The 19,033-nt window shown below is 51.6% G+C and overlaps 1 protein-coding gene across 2 annotated transcripts in view; it reads left to right on the top strand.

The window, feature by feature from the left end:
- The window catches only part of ITGA10 (integrin subunit alpha 10), an 18,155-nt gene extending 2,433 nt beyond the window's left edge, over nucleotides 1-15,722 (top strand). The window contains exons 4-30 of one of the 2 annotated variants that reach the window (XM_014462766.2): nucleotides 3-94; nucleotides 298-412; nucleotides 1,992-2,119; nucleotides 2,546-2,694; nucleotides 3,627-3,777; nucleotides 3,969-4,134; nucleotides 4,216-4,289; nucleotides 4,496-4,643; nucleotides 4,845-4,993; nucleotides 5,211-5,354; nucleotides 5,470-5,673; nucleotides 6,461-6,591; nucleotides 7,449-7,615; nucleotides 7,707-7,849; nucleotides 8,672-8,785; nucleotides 8,969-9,054; nucleotides 9,210-9,348; nucleotides 9,517-9,609; nucleotides 9,764-9,840; nucleotides 9,996-10,085; nucleotides 10,499-10,583; nucleotides 10,745-10,858; nucleotides 11,100-11,180; nucleotides 11,315-11,428; nucleotides 13,406-13,501; nucleotides 13,789-13,902; nucleotides 14,188-15,722. In XM_014462766.2, coding sequence (XP_014318252.1) covers nucleotides 3-94; nucleotides 298-412; nucleotides 1,992-2,119; nucleotides 2,546-2,694; nucleotides 3,627-3,777; nucleotides 3,969-4,134; nucleotides 4,216-4,289; nucleotides 4,496-4,643; nucleotides 4,845-4,993; nucleotides 5,211-5,354; nucleotides 5,470-5,673; nucleotides 6,461-6,591; nucleotides 7,449-7,615; nucleotides 7,707-7,849; nucleotides 8,672-8,785; nucleotides 8,969-9,054; nucleotides 9,210-9,348; nucleotides 9,517-9,609; nucleotides 9,764-9,840; nucleotides 9,996-10,085; nucleotides 10,499-10,583; nucleotides 10,745-10,858; nucleotides 11,100-11,180; nucleotides 11,315-11,428; nucleotides 13,406-13,501; nucleotides 13,789-13,902; nucleotides 14,188-14,253 — 3,230 coding nt within the window. In that variant the 3' untranslated portion in view covers nucleotides 14,254-15,722. The remainder of the gene's footprint in view (nucleotides 1-2; nucleotides 95-297; nucleotides 413-1,991; nucleotides 2,120-2,545; nucleotides 2,695-3,626; nucleotides 3,778-3,968; nucleotides 4,135-4,215; nucleotides 4,290-4,495; nucleotides 4,644-4,844; nucleotides 4,994-5,210; nucleotides 5,355-5,469; nucleotides 5,674-6,460; nucleotides 6,592-7,448; nucleotides 7,616-7,706; nucleotides 7,850-8,671; nucleotides 8,786-8,968; nucleotides 9,055-9,209; nucleotides 9,349-9,516; nucleotides 9,610-9,763; nucleotides 9,841-9,995; nucleotides 10,086-10,498; nucleotides 10,584-10,744; nucleotides 10,859-11,099; nucleotides 11,181-11,314; nucleotides 11,429-13,405; nucleotides 13,502-13,788; nucleotides 13,903-14,187) is intronic. The other variant, XM_014462770.1, reaches the window with a different exon arrangement.
- Nucleotides 15,723-19,033: the final 3,311 nt, after the last annotated feature.

Below are 19,033 nucleotides of genomic sequence, written 5' to 3'. Positions count from 1 at the left end.
TCGTGACTACCCACTGGGAAATTCATCTCATCCTGCTGTGAACATGCACTTGGGGATGTCTCTACTGGAGACAGATGGTGACGGGGGATTCATGGTGAGCTAAGGAAAGGGTGTGGCTGGGTCTCTGGGGGTTTGTGGCAGAGAAAGAGCAGTATGGTGCGGGAAGCTGGTCTATGCGGAGGGTCAAGGAGTTAAAAACCCTAGAAAGTAGAGGGGAATCTCAGTGCCTCCTCCTAGGCGCATGTTCTGCGGGTGCCTCCCAACCTGGGAGTAACTGTGTCTCCCGCCTACCCCCAGGCCTGTGCCCCTCTCTGGTCTCGTGCTTGCGGTTCCTCTGTCTTCAGTTCTGGAATATGTGCCCATGTAGATGCTTCATTCCGGCCCCGGGGAAGCCTGGCACCCACTGCACAGCGTAAGCCAGAAGGAGGGCTGAGGTTCAGTCCTCAGCACGGGGTGCAGGGTGGGAAAAGGATGGGGTGTCAGGGTCTGATGGGCCTGCCTGGCTGTCCTCACTGCTACCTAATGTGTCTGCATAAGCGCCATGCTTCTAACAGGTTAGAATTCAGACTCTACCAGGGCACTAAGACTCTATGAACTGACCAAAACAACTTCAAAAACTCAACTCTCACTGTATCCCTCCACGCCCTTGGCTACAGCATTTACCTCACCATTCTCCAATGTGTCATCTATTTTTATACCTACATCTCCTTTTATTTAAAGAGTTCTCAATCCAGATGCCTTTTCTTGTATTCTCCTCTCCTCAAACATCTTCAGTCTTCAGTATCGGCTCAGTTGCTGCCTCCTTTGATTCCCCACCATCAGTGCTATGTTTTTACCTGGCATTCAATTATTATTATCATTATTATTATTATTATTATTATTATTATTATTGTAATATGCTTATACTAGGGGCCCAGTGCATGAATTCGTGCACCTTGAAAGGAACTGTGGGCTGTGAGGCTGTGGTGGTCACAGGGCAAGTCTTGGCCAATCCTCCGCACCCCCACCCGCCCCCTCCCACTGTGGCCCTGGTCCCTTGTCTGCCAGCAGCCCCGCTCCCACCACTGCTCTCCCACGCACTGATGGCACTGGCCCTGCTCGCACCTGCTGACAGCATGGAGCAATTGGGACCTGTGCCAGGAGCGGGTGTGAGCAGGGCCAGTACTGTCGGCAGGTGTGAGCGGCGGCTGCTGCCCCGATCGCCCCTCAGGAGCAGGGGGAGGTAGAGAAGCCTCAGGGGCGATAGGGGCCGGTGCCTGGCATCGGCCATGGGTGCGTGCAAATGGGGCCAGCGCCGGGCACTGGCAGCAGGTGCGAGCATCGGGCGGAACCACGGCGCACGGGAGCAAAGAATTTTCAGTAACCACCAGAGGCTTGCCCCAATGACAATGACCAGTGCCCTGCCTTGGTCTGACACCCCCACTCACCTGCTCCACCATCCTGCTGCGGCCATCGCCCACCATGTTCCACATGCTTCCCCTGGTGGTCAGTGCATGTCATAGCAACTGGTTGTTCGGTTGTTCTACCATTCAGTCTATTTGCATATTAGGGTTTTTTATATATATAGATTGATTTCAGAGAGAGAAAGGGAGAGGGAGAGATAGAAACATCAATGATGAGAGAAAATCATCAATTGGCCACCTCCTGCATGCCCCCTACTGGGGATCGAGCCCACAACTGGGGCATGTTCCCTGACCAGGAATTGAACTGAATCACGATCTCCTGGTTCATGGGTCATTGCTCAACCACTGAGCAACACTGGCTGGGCTTTTTTTTTTTTTTTTTTTTTTTTAGTATATTGCATGTATGCCCATCTCTCCTTTTATTCATTTCTACATTTACCCAGGGCCTGGCATACTACCTTCCTTGCATGACAGAAGTGCCTAATAAATGTTTAAATTGAATGTGCCCTCCTGTGACCTCTTCCCTTGTTCCCTCGTGCCCAATATCCTGTACCCGTCTGCTCTCTATCACCACACTCCTCCTCCTAGGCTGCCCCACATACATGGATGTTGTCATCGTCTTGGATGGCTCCAACAGCATCTACCCCTGGTCTGAAGTTCAGACTTTCCTACGAAGACTGGTGGGAAGACTGTTCATTGACCCAGAGCAGATACAGGTAAGAGAGGTCAATAAGGATGGGCTCGGAGGGGAGAGACAGGGAGAGAGGAGATACACGTGGATAGTGTCTTCAGGAGTATCCAGGCGCTCACCTTCCCTCCCTTACACACTTTCTTCTCCCTCCTCACTTTCATACACACATTTCATTTAAAAAATACATTTTTTATTGATTTCAGAGAGAAAGGGAGAGGAAAAGAGAGATAGAAACATCAATGATGAAAGAAAATCATTAATCGACTGTCTCCTGCACAGATATTTGTCACTGATGGATGGAGCCCCCCCACTGGGGATGGAGCCCACAACCCGGGCAAGAGCCCTGACCGGGAATCAAACCATGACCTCCTGGTTCATAGGTGGACACTCAACCACTGAGCCACAACCATTGGGCTGCACACATTCATTTGACTGTGCACTTTATTCTCAGGTGGGGCTGGTACAGTATGGTGAGAGCCCTGTACACGAGTGGTCCCTGGGAGATTTCCGAACCAAGGAAGAAGTGGTGAGAGCGGCAAGGAACCTGAGTCGGCGGGAGGGACGAGAAACAAAGACTGCCCAAGCAATAATGGTGGCCTGGTGAGGCACTGGGGAGGGGAGTAGGGGAGGCAGAGTGGGGAGGGCCTAGACGGGTTAGGGGAGGCGTGGAGTGCAGTGGGTACCTCCCAAGATGCCTTGCATGTTTATCTTTATGTGAACACTAATGGTGGGTGAGGGGAAACTAAGTTGACTGTCAGTGCACTCCCTCGTCACATTTCTACAAAATATCTGTCTGTAGCGCTCCATGTTTCTGCTGTGTTTATCTCTGCAGACAGAACTCTCTCTCTCCATCCTGCCATTCCCACTTTGATCTTGACCTGCAGGTTCTCCATCACTCATGTCCTCGCTCACTTTCCAAACATGATTCAAACTCATTCTGGGAAGACTAGCCTGGCCTGACCATTCTTCTTTATTCTACACTCCCTTAATACGTGTCCTCCCAAATGCACTCTTTGCTAAATTAATGTAGGAATGAATGAATTTTATACTTATTGCTCTGGCCGGGCAGCTCAGTTGGTTAGAGCATCAACCCAATACACCAAGGTTGTGGGTTCCGGTCAGGGCACATACAAGAACCAACCAATATATGCAGAAATACATAGAACAGCAAAAATCTTTCTCTCTTTCCCTCTCCCTCTCTCAAATCAATTTAAAATTAAATAAAGGAATTTTATATTGATTTGCATTGATGATATGCTCATCTCTATGTTCTATGATAGTCAAGCATTTGAGCTCTTACTGTGTGTCAGTCTGCATGCTAGACACTGTTGGGGAGATGGTCTGAAAGGCAAGATGCCGGACCTCAGTGAACTGGTGATGCTGGTGTGTGTGTGTGTGTGTGTGTGTGTGCATGAGCACGTGTGTATGTGTGCATGTTTGCGTGTGTGTGTATGTGTGTATGTGTGTGCCTGTGTGTGTGTCTGTGTGTGTGTGTGTACGCCTGATCACACCTCCTTTCTCTCTCTTCTCAGCACAGAAGGATTCAGTCAGTCCCGCGGGGGCCGCCTGGAGGCTGCCAGGCTGCTGGTGGTTGTCACTGATGGAGAATCACATGACGGAGAGGAGCTGCCCGCAGCACTGAAGGCCTGTGAGGCCGGACGAGTGACCCGCTATGGCATTGCCGTGAGAGTCTGCTCAGGACCTGGAAGGATGGGTGGGGTGGGGATGGTAACACCAGGACCGGGAACTTGAGAGAAACCACTTCCCCGACACCAGCCACCTTCCCCTCCCTTCACTTTGTTGGCTGTGTTCCGCACCAGCTCCGATATCCCAATCCACACAGTTAACAGACCCACCCTGCGCTCTCACCCCAGGTCCTCGGCCACTACCTCCGGCGGCAGCGAGACCCCAGCTCTTTCGTGCGGGAAATCAGAGCTATCGCCAGTGACCCAGACGAGAGGTTCTTTTTCAATGTCACCGATGAAGCTGCGCTGACCGACATTGTGGACGCACTGGGAGACCGGATTTTTGGCCTTGAGGGTAAGGATGCCCCTGGAAGAAATGGAGGGCGGGGAAGGGGGTTCTGGGGTACAGGTGCCTCAATATTGTCTCGTGCCCAAGGGTCCCATGGAGAAAACGAAAGCTCCTTTGGCCTGGAAATGTCTCAGATTGGTTTCTCTGCTCATCGGCTAAAGGTTGGACAGCCTGACCCCTCCATGCATGACCCCACTCGACCTCTGACTCCTTCCAGCCTCTGACTCGAACCCTTCAACCCCAGGGTTCTTCTATATTCCTCCTTTAACCAGTGTCCATTCTGACGGCTCCTGGCTTTCACACTGACCCCGGCCTGTGCCCCGTGACCCTGCTGCCGTTGCGGTGACCCTGTCTGTTCTGCCCACAGGATGGGATTCTCTTTGGGATGGTGGGGGCCTATGACTGGGGGGGCTCCGTGTTATTATGGCTTGAAGAAGGTCACCACCTTTTCCCCCCACGGACCGCCCTGGAAGATGAGTTCCCCCCTGCATTGCAGAACCACGCGGCCTACCTGGGTGAGTAGCAGGGGTTTGCAGAGGCCTGGGAGGTGGGGGCCGCTTCCTTCCCGGTGTGGGGTGTGAGCACCCCCTCTTCACTTACACAGTTGTTCACGGACCCCCTGCTACTCCCCTGGGGACCCCTCCTAGGCCTGTAGGGATCCCTCCCATTCTGACCCCGTCTTTTCCTTCCGCCCCCGACCCCTTGCCCACTTCCAGGTTACTCTGTTTCCTCCATGCTTTTGCGGGGTGGACAACGCCTCTTCCTCTCAGGGGCTCCTCGGTTTAGACATCGAGGAAAGGTCATCGCCTTCCAGCTTAAGAAAGACGGGGCTGTGAGGGTCGCCCAGAGCCTCCAGGGGGAGCAGGTAGGGCATCCGAGGGGAATCAGCCTGCAGGGAGACAGTGAAGGGGCTGGAGAGGGGCCTGAGATCGGTGCTGAATTCTGCTCGGCGGAGTCTGTCAGGGCCCTGAGGACCAGAGCGGCAGGTGCAGGGGGGGGGGGGGGGGGGCTTCGCACTTGTTCACAATCTCCTTCCCTTTTCTCTGGGTTCACCACTCCCCTCACTCCCCCCCACTCCCCAGATTGGCTCATACTTTGGCAGTGAGCTCTGCCCATTGGATACAGATGGCGATGGGACAACTGATGTCTTACTCGTGGCTGCCCCCATGTTTCTGGGACCCCAGAACAAGGAGACAGGACGTGTTTACGTGTATCTGGTGGGTCAGGTGAGGCTTGCTTGCCGGTGAGGAAGGAGGGAGAAGGGAAGGCACACGTATTTGAGGGCTGGCTGAGAGGTTGGGACAATCAGATCGACGCCTCTCTTCTCCTCACCTCCACCAGCAGTCCTTGCTCACACTCCAGGGAACACTTCATCCGGAACCCCCCCAGGATGCTCGGCTTGGTTTTGCCATGGCTGCCCTTCCTGACCTGAACCACGACGGCTTTGCTGAAGTGGCGGTGGGGGCACCGCTGGAGGATGGGCACCGTGGAGCGCTGTACCTCTATCATGGGACTCGGAGTGGAGTCAGGCCCCGCCCTGCCCAGGTCAGGAGCGCCCAAGGAAGGCAGGAGCGTGTGGGGGCAAGGGGAGTGGGGACGTGGTCTCTGCCTATCAGTGCTCCCCTGGACTTGGGACCCAAACTGAACAAATGCTTTATTAGTACAGTAGCCCCCCCCCTGCAGCCCCCCCCCCACCGGGATATGCTCCAAGACCTCCAGAGGACGCCCGAAACTGCAGATCGTACCAGACTTTGCATATACTGTGTTATAGGCTTGTTCCTGTACATACATACCTATGACAGCATTTAATTTATAAATTACGCACAGTAAGAGATGAACAACAATAATGAAAGAGAACAATTATAACAGTATGCTATAATAAAACTCATATGAATGTGGCATTATTAAGTAAAATAAGGGTTACTTGAACAAAGCCGTGTGAGTCCTACAAGTTGATCTGATAGCTAAGACGGCTCCTAATGACGCACGGTGGGTAGCACACTGAGTGTGGCTACACTGGACGAAGGGATGACTCACACCCCAGGCGGGACAGAGCGGGGCAGCTTAAGAGTCTATCCCACCACTCAGAATGGCACACAGTTTAAAACTTAGGAATCATTTATTCTGGAATTTTTTTATCAAATATTAACAGCAGAAAGTGAAAGCGTGGATAAGGGACAAAAGGTGAGGTGGAGGGGGATACAGGTTGCTATGCGAGGGAATCCTGAACACAGGCAAGTTTCTCTTGTTCTGATGAAAGAAATAGGAGCCCGGTGGGAGGCCTGGGAAGCAGGTGTGGGAGTCCCTGCTCAAACTCCCCCTCTTCCCGCAGCGGATCGCTGCTGTCTCCATGCCGCGGGCCCTCAGCTACTTTGGCCGAAGTGTAGATGGCCGGTTAGATCTGGATGGAGATGACCTGGTGGATGTGGCTGTGGGTGCCCAAGGGGCGGCCATCCTGCTCAGGTGAGTGGTCCCGTTTCAGGCAAAGTGGACAGCTCAGCATGGCTGTTCAAAGCAAGGGATTTGGAGTCACGGGCTTAGATTTGGATTTCTTAGTCAACTTACTCTGGGCCTCCATTTCCTAGTTTTTAATATGGGAACAATCCTACTAATAGGCTTATTGTGAGGATTAAATGAGGTAATCCATGTAAAGATCTTAACACAGTGCCTAGCACAACGGTTCTCAACCTGTGGGTCGAGACCCCTTTGGTGGTCGAATGACCCTTTCACAGGGGTCGCCTAAGACCATCCTGCATATCAGATATTTACATTACGATTCATCACAGTAGCAACATTACAGTTATGAAGTAGCAACGAAAATAATTTTATGGTTGGGTCACAACATGAGGAACTGTATTTAAAGGGCCAGAAGGTTGAGAACCACTGGCCTAGCACATAGCAAGTGCTTCTTAAATGTTAGCTGTTCTCACCTGGCCGGCATCGCTCAGTGGTTGAGTGTCGATCTATGAACCAGGAGGTCGCAGTTCGATTCCTGGTCAGGGCATATGCCCGAGTTGTGGGCTGGATCCCCAGTGGGGGGCATGCAGGTGGCAGCCGGTTAATGATTCTCTCTCATCATTGATGTTTCTACCTCTCTCTCCCTCTTCCTTCCTCTCTGAAACCAATAAAAATATATTTTATATAAATATATATATATTTAAATGTTAGCTATTATCTTACTTCTGTTAGAAGGTTCAGAGGAGAGAGACCTGCACGCCTAGCCCCTCATTCTTTCCTTTGACCTCAGGAGGCAAACACTGGGAGTGGATTTTCTCAAGGTCTTTCCTCCGACTAGAATTTCTTTCCCACCCTGTGCCCAGCTCCCGGCCCATTGTCCGCCTGGCCCCGTCGCTGGTGGTGACCCCGCCGGCCATCAGTGTGGTTCAGAGAGACTGCACGCGGCGAGGCCAGGAGGCAGCCTGCCTCTCTGCGCTCCTCTGCTTCCGAGCGACCTCCCGCACGCCTGGCCGCTGGGATCGCCGGCTCTGTGAGTGACTGCAGGGCATCCGGCCCCTCTCCACCCCGGCCGGCCTCGGCCTCGGACCCTCTTGACCCTCACCCTTGCCTGCCCCATGCAGACTTGCAGTTCACAGCATCACTGGACGAGTGGACAGCTGGAGCCCGGGCAGCTTTTGACGGCGCTGGCCAGAGGCTGGCCCCTCGGCGGCTCCGGCTCACTGTGGGGAATGTCACCTGTGAGCGGCTACACTTCCATGTGCTGGTGAGGAGGGGCAGGAGCTGCTTAGCCTCAGGGCCTGGGAGTGAGGGGAGGGCCGGGTCAGAGGAGGAATTTCAGAAAGTCAGACTTTGGAGTGGGCTGATCTGGGTTTCAATTCTAACTGCCGTTTACCATCTGTGCAACCTGGAAAGCCGGTTTCCTTGCCTGCAAAGCGGGGGGTGGGTGGAGATGATAATAATAACTGCATCACAGGATTGTATTAGAAGTAAATGTGTCGCCCTGGCTGGTTTTGCTCAGTGGATAGAGTGTCCGCCTGCGGACTGAAGGGTCCCAGGTTCGATTCCGGCCAAGGGCACATGCCTGGGTTGCAGGCTCAATCCCCGGGGGGGGGGGGGGGGGTGCCTTGCAGGAGGGGCCAATCCATGATTTTCTCTCATCATTGATGTTTCTATCTCTCTCCTTCTCCCTTCTTCTCTGAAATCAATAAAGAAATTTTTTTTTTAAAAAAGAACTCAATGTGGCCCTGGCCCGGGCCGCTCAGTTGGTTAGAGCATCGTCCCATGTGACAAGGTTGCGGATTTGTTCCCTGGTCGGGCTTATACAGGAATCACCAATGAATGCATGAATGAGTGGAACAACAAATTGATGTTTTTTCCTCTCTCTCCCCCTTCCTCTGTCTCTCAAATCAATCAGGAAATATTTTTTTAAGAAAGAAGTAAATGTGATAGTACTGCCAAAACCTTTGGACAGTGCCCAACACACAGACAGTGCTCAGTAAATGACCACTGGAATGACCACATTCCGCAGAGCCTGGCTTGTCCCCTAACCCTGGCTCCCCATGACCTTGCCTCTGGTTTCCCTCAGGATACATCAGACTACCTCCGGCCGGTGGCCTTGACTGTGACCTTTGCTTTGGACAACACCACAAAGCCAGGCCCTGTGCTGGACGAGGGCTCACTCACCTCAATACGAAAGCTGGTCAGCAGTTCCACGCCCTGCCCTGTCCTGTCCTGGGCCCCAACACTGCCTGAGGGGGAGGGAGGAGATGAGATCACAGTGAATCTGACCTGGGCACCCGCTCTTCTCTCTTCACCTTCCTCCCAATGCCATTCCTTTCTCCTTGCCTTCTTCTCAGCCCTTGGCCCCTCCTCTCTCCTCCAGGTGCCCTTCTCAAAGGACTGTGGCCAAGACAATGAATGTGTCACAGACCTGGTGCTCCGGGCGAATATGGACATCAGAGGCTCCAGGTGGGATGGACAGGAACTGGCCAAACCAGGGTGACCTGAGCCAGGCTGGACGGGACTAGAAGGGAACCGGAGGGTGGTTCTTTGCCCAGCAAAACAGAAGCGAGGCTTTTGGCATTCCTTCAACTCCTGAGTTCTCCCTTATGCACCTCTCCTAGGAAGGACCCGTTCGTGGTTCAAGGTCGGCGGAAAGTGCTGGTGACAGCCACCCTGGAGAACAGGAAGGAGAATGCCTACAACACCAGCCTGAGCCTCAGCTTCTCTAGAAACCTCCACCTGGCCAGTTTCACTCCTCAGGTGTCCGTGGGGGAGGGGCTTGGGGAGGAGTCGGAGAAGTAGGAGGGAGCAGAGTGGGTATTGTCCTCAGCTGCGAGGGCTCTGGAGAAAGGCTCAGTGTTTAGGGGCTGCGGGCAGGAGAGCAGCCGCAGCCCCAGCTCTGCTCCACCCCCGTGTCTCTGCTCTCAGAGGGACAGGTCGGTGAAGGTGGAGTGTGCGGCGCCTTCCCCTCACGCCCGGCTCTGCAGTGTGGGACATCCCGTCTTCCAGACTGGAGCCAAGGTAAGTGGGGCCCAGGATGAGAAAGGGGCTCTGAGAGAGCAGGGGCCGGACTGGGTGGGGCCTGGGGCTGGAGGGGGAGGCACACAGGACTCCTGCTCCTCTGAACTTGCCCCATGACTAGGAACCTACCATGACCCATGTCTCCTGCCTCCAGGTGACCTTTCTGCTAGAGTTTGAGTTTAGCTGCTCCTCCCTCCTGAGCCAGGTCCTTGTGAGGCTGACTGCCACCAGGTGAGAGCAAAGGGAAGCTCCCCCCAGCCCTCTCCTACTGGGTCTTGGTGGCTGGGGTGGTGTGTGTGTTGGAGGAGGGGGATACATAGCCTTGACCCCTCTCCTCCTGAGAGGGCCTCTGGGACAGGATGTCAGCCTCTCCCCTTGCCCTACAGCAATAGCCTGGAGAGAAATGGGACCCTTCACGATAACACGGCCCAGACCTCAGCCTACATCCAGTATGAGCCTCACCTGCTCTTCTCTAGGTATGGCTTGGTCCCCTCTGGGACCCCCACCCCGTTCTGACCTCAGACTCATAGTCTATGTTTCCACCTCTCCCTTCATGTGCTTCAGTGTCCCCAAAGCCCAAACCCTTGGGGCTGCTCCATCTTTTTGCCCCCAATCCCACTCATGCAAAACCGTCTCTTTTAAGCATCTTACTTTCTTCCTAGGTCTGGGGCTTTGCTGGGCCTGGGGATTGGGGCGAGGGCGGGGGGATATGGGATGTGGTCATAAACATTGTTAGTCTGCCGTGTCTCATGTCTATCTTCTCTATGTACCCCCACCTCTTTATTCATGTGCTGGCTCGGCCTTCCCTGACTCCATCTATGTATTGACCATGTGCCTGTGTCTGTGTCATGGCTATGGCCATGTACTTCCTGACTTGGTGTCCACGCAGTGAGTCCACTATGCACCGCTATGAGGTTCATCCATACGGGACCCTCCCAGTGGGTCCTGGCCCTGAATTTAAGACCACTCTTCGGGTGAGAAGCTGGCGGGCCTTGGAGTGAGCAGGGGAGGGGTGAGGCGTCCTGGGGGAAAACGGAAACACCTCTCTTAGATGTCAGTGGGATCGAGGATAAGAGGAGCAGATGACGAAGGATCTTCGTCTCCTGCCTCTTCCCGTTTTCAACTCTCCTCTCAGGTTCAGAACCTTGGCTGCTATGTGGTCAGTGGCCTCGTCATCTCAGCTTTCCTTCCAGCCGTGGCCCATGGGGGCAACTACTTCCTGTCACTGTCTCAGGTCATCACTCACAATGTGAGTCTGGGCTGGGGGAGGTGGGGCCCTCCACCTTGACCTGGTGGACTCACCAGCCCCTTATCTGCTGGGTCACTGCCCTCAGGGCTCCTCCCCTGGGGGACCTTTCCTTTAGTATGTGGCTTCTTTGAGAAGAAAGAGAGGGATTCCCCCACTATAGGAGTGTGGGTAGGTGCTGCTCAGCATGCAGTGGCTGGCCTCTCACCATCAAGAGAGTCCCTCAAGTTCCATCTTTCTCCAGGCAAGCTGCGCGGTGCAGAACCTGACTGAGCCCCCTGGGCCCCATGCGCACCCAGAGGAGCTTCAGCACACCAGCCGGCTGGTATGCGTCAAGGATGGAGCAATGTGTCCGGGGTGGGAACAGTGGAGTTTGGAGCCTTCCGGTTGGGGGCAGAGCCTGGAGCAGGAAGTGGGAGATCTTTCCACCAGGTCTGATCTGTCTCTCTCTTGTGATAGAACGGGAGCAACACTCGGTGTCAGGTCGTGCGGTGCCACCTTGGGCGGCTCGCTAAGGGGACCGAGGCCTCTGTCGGACTACTGAGACTGGTTCACAATGAATTCTTCCGGAGGGTAAACCTCTTATTTCCTACTACTCTTCCCTTCTGTTCCAATCTGGAACTTGAGCACAGGCTTTGGAAGTAAACAGACCCATGTTCAAGTTCCACTTTGCCTCTTACTAGCTGTTGGATGTTTAGCAAGTTATTTCATCTCTCTAAGCGTCTTTCTTCTCATCTCTAAAGTGGGGGTGATAACACCTACTTTAAGGGGTTGTTGTAAAGAATAATGAGATGGACTCATTTAAAGCTAGTTATTATCCTCCATGTATCATCCCTTAGTACTATACTAATAATCAATCAACATTAATAGGATACCTAAAATTCAATCAATTAATAATCCATCAAGTGCCTACTATATAAAAGGTCCTGTACTAGGAGACACTGAGAATATCCCAAATGTTTAGCACCATGTTTAAATTATTGTAGTGACTTAATACATTTCTGTTAAATAAATGAACAAATAGTAGATTTACATGCAGTATATGCATTGTAGGGTAGTCAGAAGTAAGATTATACAGTTGAGAGAAATCTAAATTATGAAAGTTCTCTAAAGCTAGGGAGATAAAATGGAACTTAATATGATTGGCAGTTAGGAGTCAGTGTGAATTCCTGAGCAGGGAAATGACATCTTAATTGTAACAGCTATTTAGCACTAGGGTTCTCTACTGTGCATCCCATACACCATCTACTTTGAATAACACAACATCCCTGGGATGCAGGCATATGTTTTAAGGGAAGTTAACTCTGACAGACCATTCCTCTCTAAGTCTGGTCCTCTCTTTATCTCTCTTTGGTATCCTCTATTTTAAAAATAATATTTTATTGATTTTAGAGAAAGAGGGAGAGGGAGAGAGAGATAGAAACATTGGTGAGAAACATCAACATTGATCAGCTGTCTTCTGCATGCCCCCTACTGAGGACTGAGCCCACAAATGGGTCATGTGCCCTGACTGGAACCGATCAGGGACCTCTTGGTACACGGGTCAGTGCTCAACTACTGAGCCACACCATCTGGGCTTTGGTATCCTCTTTTTAATTCATTAATCTATTCTTTTTAAATTTTTAATTGATTTTAGAGAGGGGGGAGAGAGAGAAGCATCTGTTTGTTGTTTCACTTATTTATGCATTCATTGGTTGATTCTGTATGTGCCCTGATTGGGGATTGAACCTACAACCTTGGCATAGCTGGATGACACTCTAACCAACTAAGCTGCCTGGCCAGGGCATTCAGCCATTCTTTTAACAAAGATTTATTATGAAACCACTAGGTATTTGGCAGTGTGCTAGGTACTAGACACTAGGAACACATAATTAAAGATTTTTTTAAAAAATATGTTTTTATTGATTCTAGAGAGAGTGAAAGGGAGAGGGAGAGGAAGAGTGAGAAAGAGAAAGAAACATTGATCGGATGCCTCCCATACGCACCCCAACTGAGTATTGAACCCACAACAACATGTGCCCTGACCAGGAATCGAACCAGCAACCTTTCAGTGCACAGGACAATGCTCAACCAACTTAGCCACATTGGCAGGGCTAGGGACACATAATTAATAAGACATAGCCCTTGTCCTCAAGGATCTTATAATTCAGTGGTGAAAGACAGAAAAGTGAACAGAATATTATAACTTTAACAGGGGTGGTTGGGTTTAGAAGGAAATACTTTCTGAAATCCCAGAGGAGATGATGTCTAAACTTCAACCTAAAGGAGGGTTAGTGCTTAGCCAAAGAAAGGGAAGTTGAATGCATTTCAGGTAGAGCAGACAGCATAACAAAAGACCCTAGCTTTAGAGAACTTTCATAATTTAGATTTCTCTCATTTCTCCCTCTATGACCCTTTTCCTCTTTCCCCATTGGTCTCCAACCTTTACTTCTGGTCTTCAGAGTCCTGAGAGTTGTGTCTTTCAGCCTCATCTTTGTTATTGGAGTTCCAATTGCCACACTCCCTGATGATGGCTCACTTTAAATGTCTTCCCATCTACTTGTTCCGCAGGCCAAATTCAAGTCTCTGACAGTGGTCAGCACCTTCGAGCTGGGCGCTGAGGAGGGCAGTGTCCTACAGCTGACCGAAGCTTCCCGCTGGAGTGAGGTGGGCTGGAGGCCGAGTGTGAGAGCTGCGAAAACATTGATTGGATGCCTCCCGTATGAGGGTGGGGGTGGGGAAAGGACACGTGTGGGCTTTTTTCAGAAATGTCTTCATCAGGCAGCAATGGAGGAGTCAGAAGTGACAAGTGAGGATGCTAGGGTCCCACTGCCTCCTTTCCTGCCTCCGTTTCATTCCTTTTAGTCTTCTATTTGGAGGCTGGCTTTGCTTGAATGTGGGGTGAGGCCAGCTGGGTGAAAGGGTGCAGGTAAAAGACCCCTCTCCCCACACAGAGCCTCCTGGAGGTGATCCAGACGCGCCCTGTGCTCATCTCCCTGTGGATCCTCATTGGCAGCGTCCTGGGAGGGCTGCTGCTGCTGGCTTTCCTCGTCTTCTGCCTTTGGAAGGTAAGCACGGCTTTGGTTGGAAGTATGGGCCTGGTGCCCACGCCTTGAGGGGTCCTTGATTGTAGCAGGGAAAACCGGGTTTGTGCTGGGCAGGCGGTGGGTGTCATGCCCAACCTCCTTCCCTGAACTCCACAGATATTGGTTGAATTCAACTAAGCCAAATAAAAGAAATATGAACCTCATATTTGGAAGCAGAACCAAAGTGAAGACTTCAGATAAGTCAGGGCTGTTGGCAAGGTCCCCAGGCAGGCCATCTGACAATAACTCTTATCTCTTCCTGTACAGCTTGGCTTCTTTGCCCGTAAGAAGATCCCCGAGGAAGAAAAAAGAGAAGAGAAACCGGAGCAATGAATGTAGAATAGAGTCCTGGAAAGCCCTCCCTGGAAGCTTCTCCAAAAGACGCGCCAAAGAACGGAGGCTGGGGGCTCCGAGGGGACGAGAATCAGCCCCTGGACGGCCTCCCCTCGCCTGAACCCTGACTTGACTTTGGAGTCATGAGGAAGCTGCTGGCAGGAGATGAGGCCTTACCTCAGACAAGAAGGGCTGGCACCCCGACTAGGAGCACTCCCTCTGTCTGCTCCCCTCCTCATGACCACGGTTCACGGCCAACACGGGCCTTTTTCTCCAGCCTCGGGAACCGGGAATTTGCTGCCTAGGTCCCTGCCTCCTTTCAGATTCCCCTACGGCCTCCTTCACAGTTTGGGAAGGGTGAGGGTTGTCTTCCTCGTCCCCTGCCTCTCATCTTCCTGCTGGCTCCCCGCTCCACAGGAGGGAGCTGACGTTGGCTTGAAAGAAGTAAAGTCAACATCTGCTGCTCTCCTCTGGAGTCTGGTGATTCAGAAAGCCAACTGGGGAGAGTCAACAGGAAAAAAGAGGGAGGAGGAAAAGCCACAAGAGACATTCTGTACAATTCCAAGGAACAGAGAAGCCTTTAGACAGGCAACTGCCATCCCCCTGAAACCTGAGACTTGGCGGTGCGCTGGCCCGCCCTCAGGTGCTGGGGAAAGGAGCCGCTCAGGGCCTGCTGGGCATGGGTTTCCCAGCTCCCACCATTCCCTGGGAGCAAAGCCAGGTCCCCGAATCTCTGGAGCCAGGGGCCCCCCGGTGGCTAGAGGTGGAATAGCAGAGCAGCCTGGCTACCCCAGACAGCATTTTCTCCTCCCTCAGGCCTCTCAAACTTTTGAGCCTTCTATAAACTGCAGAGAAGGGAAAGGATTGCCGCTTGACGGTGGGAAACCCTTCCACCTTACCAGCTTGGGGAAGCAGCAGCCCCATGGAGCCTGAATGAGTGGGGTTTGCATTGAGGAGGAAGCTAAAGTGAGTGGCAGGAGGTGTCTGAGGAGCAAGCCCTTCCTTGCTCAGCAGGGGTTGTTGAGCACAAATAGCTCCTAGGAACGTGCTTCTGGGGCAGCTCCTACTTTGTGGGGCGTCTCTGGTGGAAGCGCGTTGCCAGCCCCTGCCTGATGTTTGCTAGAAATTCTCAAGTTCATTTCCATCTCTGGACCACCCCACCCCGTCCCATGTTTTGGTCATGGCCGGTTAAGAGAATTTGATTCTCATCAACTGGGTAACTTATATTTCTTTGTAATCAAGACTTGGGATAGCAAAGTCAGTTACTGGTCTCCAGGGTGCGGCACCCATTTAGAGCTGAGACCAGGCATCTGACTAGCAGCCACAGAACCTGTCCTTCAGGGCTGTCCTTGAGGCCCACAGTATTTACTTTGGCCTGTCTCGAGCTGTTCAGAGGGCATTGTCTCTGTTTTCCAGCGTGGTGGGCAGCATATCAGATGGCCAGAACAAATAAAGTTCTTGTCAAGTGACTTCCGTTCTTTTTGAGTTCCCTAGGATATAGGTTACTCTTGGTTCCCCTGAGGTGAGATTTTATACGAAGTATTTGAAATGTTTTCTGTGCCTCTCCCCCTGCGGATGTGCTCTAACCTCCTGTGTAAAACGTGTGGGTTAGGGAAGCACATAGGCCTAGATTGAAGCCCCAGGTCTGCCATTTATTAGCTAGTGGCCTTGGGCAAGTCATAACTACCCCAAGGCTCAGAGAACAACAACAGGCTGTGTGACACAGTAGTGAAGAATGAAAACAGACTGGGCTTTAAATCTAAATTCTACTACTTAAAACTCATTTGACCTTGAACAGATTTAACTTCTCTAAGTCTTGGCTTTCTTTCTTTTTTTGAAAAATATATTTTATTGATTTTTTACAGAGAGGAAGGGAGAGGGATAGAGAGTTAGAAACATCGATGGGAGAGAAACATCAATCAGCTGCCTCCTGCACACCCCCTACTGGGGATGTGCCCACAACCAAGGTACATGCCCTTGACCGGAATCGAACCTGGGACCCTTGAGTCCGCAGGCCGACGCTCTATCCACTGAGCCAAACTGGTTAAGGCAAGTCTTGGCTTTCTTATCTTTAAACTTACTAGGGTTGTGAGGCCTAAATGAGATAATTTAAGTGAGCATATGGTAAGTCTTCATAAATGGTCACTATTATTATAAAAATATTTTGTTATTAAATAACGTACCCTACCATGTGTTGTGAAGATAGAACGAGAGGTGTAGTAAAGCGCCAGGCCAGACCCTGAAGATCTGTTTCTCTGGTATGCTATTGTCTCCTCCTACTAACTCTTACCCTGCACCTCATCCCCTTTGAAATAAGCCCTCATGCCCACAAAGGTGATAAATAGCTAATTAACTTAGGTTGTAATGGTAGAAATCAAATCTATTTTATTTCCTTAGACACCCTAAGTTCTTGTCTTACCCTCAAGGGACATTTGCACCTCAGCAATAGCCTAGAGACCATCCCTGCCTCTGTTACCTGACCTGAGAATGGTGGCGTCTGGCCTACCAGGCAGGGACAACTATTCTGTGGCAAGCTGGTGAGTTATTTTGTGGCATTAGGAGTCCACGGTGGCCATCAATGTACTTCATATAGGCAACAGCTTAATCAGACTTTATGGAACATACGGTTTATGGGGCTGGGACGGAGGCCATGGTTATGACAGATTTCCCCCTTTTTAAAAAAATATATTTTATTGACTTTTTACAGAGAGGAAGGAAGAGGGATAGAGAGTTAGAAACATCGATGAGAGAGAAACATCAATCAGCTGCCTCCTGCACACCCTCTTCTGGGGATGTGCCCACAACCAAGGTACATGCCCTTGTCTGGAATCGAACCTGGGACCCTTGAGTCCGCAGGCTGACGCTCTATCCACTGAGCCAAACTGGTTATGGCCAGATTTCCCCTTTTTAATCTCAGCCAACCCCCAAAGGGAGATGGATTTCTGGATTTCCTTGAGGACTGGTTCATCTAATTCTTTTTTAAAAATATATGTTTTTATTGATTTTTTAGAGAGAGAGGAAGGAAGAGGAATAGAGAGAAACATCAGTGAAAGAGAAAGAAACATCATCTCTTGGCTGCCCCCTGCACAACCCCTACTTGGGATTGAGCCCAAAACCCAGAAATGTGCCCTGATGGGGAATCAAACCAGTGACCTCTTGGTACATGGGTCGATGCTCAACCACTGAGCTACACAGGTCGAGCTCATCTGATTCTTTTTCCATACGATTAAAAGAGCACTTTTGGTATTCTTATCCATCTAGAGATCCCTCTCTATCTCTCAGTTCCAGAATGGGACTTATTTTTTTTTTCTCAGAATGGGACTTTCTCTAACTCTATCCTATCTTCTATATATATAAAAGCCTAATATGCAAAGTGTCCCCTCAGGAGTTCGACCAACCAGGAGTTCGATCACTTGCTATGACGTGCACTGACCACCAGGGGACGGCATGGAATGAAGGAAGGCCCCGGCAGCAGCCAGTAGCCAGGGAAGGGAGGCCCCAGTGGGCAGCTGGCAGCCGCTAGAGACCCTACCTGTGCACAAATTTGGTGCACTGGGCCTCTAGTTCTTCAATAAGCCTGTTACCTCTTCCTTTGGAGCAGAGAAAGTTTGAGAAACAACTGTAGAAACAACAGGCTCTCTCCAGACATACATGTTCCTTCTTTTCTTCTTCTTATTGTGCCTTTATTTCTTCATTCTTTCATACTCTCATCAGACATGAAGCACCTAATGTGCACCAGGCAATGAGAATAATACAAAATACAACTGCTACCATCAAAGAACCCAGTCTAATAGGGAAAACAGATATGTAAACAAATACAAATACTGAGAGGTGGTTGCTACATGACATAGCAGAATTAGAATTGCGTCTCACAGTTTGGCACGGTGTGTATGTGTTTAGGGAGTGGTGGTGGCAGGGTTATAAGGGAAAAATTTAGCTTGAGGGACCACCAAGTGTGAGAGGAGGCAGAGGGAGGAGGAACCACCAGCCGGGAGGAAACTGGTGATTAGAACCCGCTGAGCACTGCGCTGTGAAAGCAGCGGGAGATGAGGCTGGAGAAGGCAGGGTGCAGCTCCTGGGAGCCTTCTCAGCCACGTGAAGACTTCGCGCTGTGGCCTTTAGGCTCTGTTAGGGTTGGGGGGCTAGCTCGGCTGCAGGGTAGACCAGTTGGCTGGGACTGACTGTTCAAGCCAGAGTTGCTGAGTTTGAATTTAAAAAGCAGATTTTTTTCCCTCTAAAGAATGTGGAGGACGGTGGCGTATGCTTAAAACAGAAATTCTCTCCTCTCCCTCTTCCTTTTTCTAACTTACAGATGCTTTATAGGAGGTTAAACCCGACCCCCTTCTCAAGTTTTGTTCCCCAGGTTGCGGCGAGTCCTGCACCATCCACACTACAGGCTCCTCCCATTTCCAAACTGTTCTTTCGGATCCTCCTTGCGCCTGGTTTTGGCCGGGGAATGGGGGGGGCGGGGGGAGGCAGAGGTTTCTGGATGTAATGAAAGCGGCGGCAGAGGTTAATGCGACAATGATCCGAGCAGAGCACAGGGGAGAAGCGGGGACTGCCCGCCTCCTGCGGCGCTCGGGGGGCGGGGCGGGGCCTGGGGCGGTGCTAGGGCGGGGCGGTTGTGGCGGGGGCGGGGCTTTGTTAATGCGACAATGATCCGAGCAGAGCACAGGGGAGAAGCGGGGACTGCCCGCCTCCTGCGGCGCTCGGGGGGCGGGGCGGGGCCTGGGGCGGTGCTAGGGCGGGGCGGTTGTGGCGGGGGCGGGGCTTTGGTGGT

This window comes from Myotis lucifugus, unplaced genomic scaffold (assembly GCF_000147115.1).
Source record: "Myotis lucifugus unplaced genomic scaffold, Myoluc2.0 scaffold_190, whole genome shotgun sequence".
Classification (NCBI taxonomy): Eukaryota; Metazoa; Chordata; class Mammalia; order Chiroptera; family Vespertilionidae; genus Myotis; species Myotis lucifugus.
This window is presented reverse-complemented; position numbering and strand designations above follow the sequence as displayed.